At 40.6% G+C, this 517-nt stretch overlaps 1 protein-coding gene across 10 annotated transcripts in view; it reads right to left on the reverse strand.

The window, feature by feature from the left end:
* LOC106955225 (ankyrin repeat domain-containing protein SOWAHC) overlaps positions 1-517 on the reverse strand; it is a 55,354-nt gene that overhangs the window by 23,266 nt on the left and 31,571 nt on the right. For all 10 annotated transcript variants that reach the window (XM_015045281.1, XM_015045279.1, XM_015045278.1 and 7 more), the window contains exon 6: positions 254-376. In XM_015045281.1, coding sequence (XP_014900767.1) covers positions 254-376 — 123 coding nt within the window. The remainder of the gene's footprint in view (positions 1-253; positions 377-517) is intronic.

Here is a 517-nt window from a genome sequence, read left to right on the forward strand (position 1 = left end):
ATCTAGACAAAGAAAGGCATCTAGATTTAAAAAATTTTAAGCTTGATTTAACAAATATACTTTCAGTTATAAGAACTAGATTTGGCCAGAGGAATGTAGAGAACCTAAAAATTGTACTTCAGTAAGAGAAGCACTACTTCAACATATTTTTACTCAAGTAAAACGTAGCACTCCAAGAAATTACTCAAGTAAAAAAGTGTTTGGTAAAAATGTTACTCAATTACTGAGTTCATGTTCAGTTTCAGAAGCTGACCTTCTTCAACACGAGGCCGGGGTCCTGAGCGAGCAGCAGGCGCTGAGCGGCCATGTTCCCCACAGCTGAACTCCTCAGCCAGTCCTTCTCCAGCGGATCCAGCTGCACCCTGTGGAACAGAGACTGGGAGAGAAGATGTTCTTCAGCTCAACTGGAGGATGAACCCAGAGATGATGAGGCTTCAGTTCAGAAAGCAAACTTAAAAAGGGGACATAAAATGGAAAATTCACATTTTGCAAGTTTTTATTCTTCCATTTGGGGCTT

Source organism: Poecilia latipinna, unplaced genomic scaffold, assembly GCF_001443285.1.
Source record: "Poecilia latipinna isolate Pla-1442-1.1 unplaced genomic scaffold, P_latipinna-1.0 Scaffold718, whole genome shotgun sequence".
Lineage (NCBI taxonomy): Eukaryota > Metazoa > Chordata > Actinopteri > Cyprinodontiformes > Poeciliidae > Poecilia > Poecilia latipinna.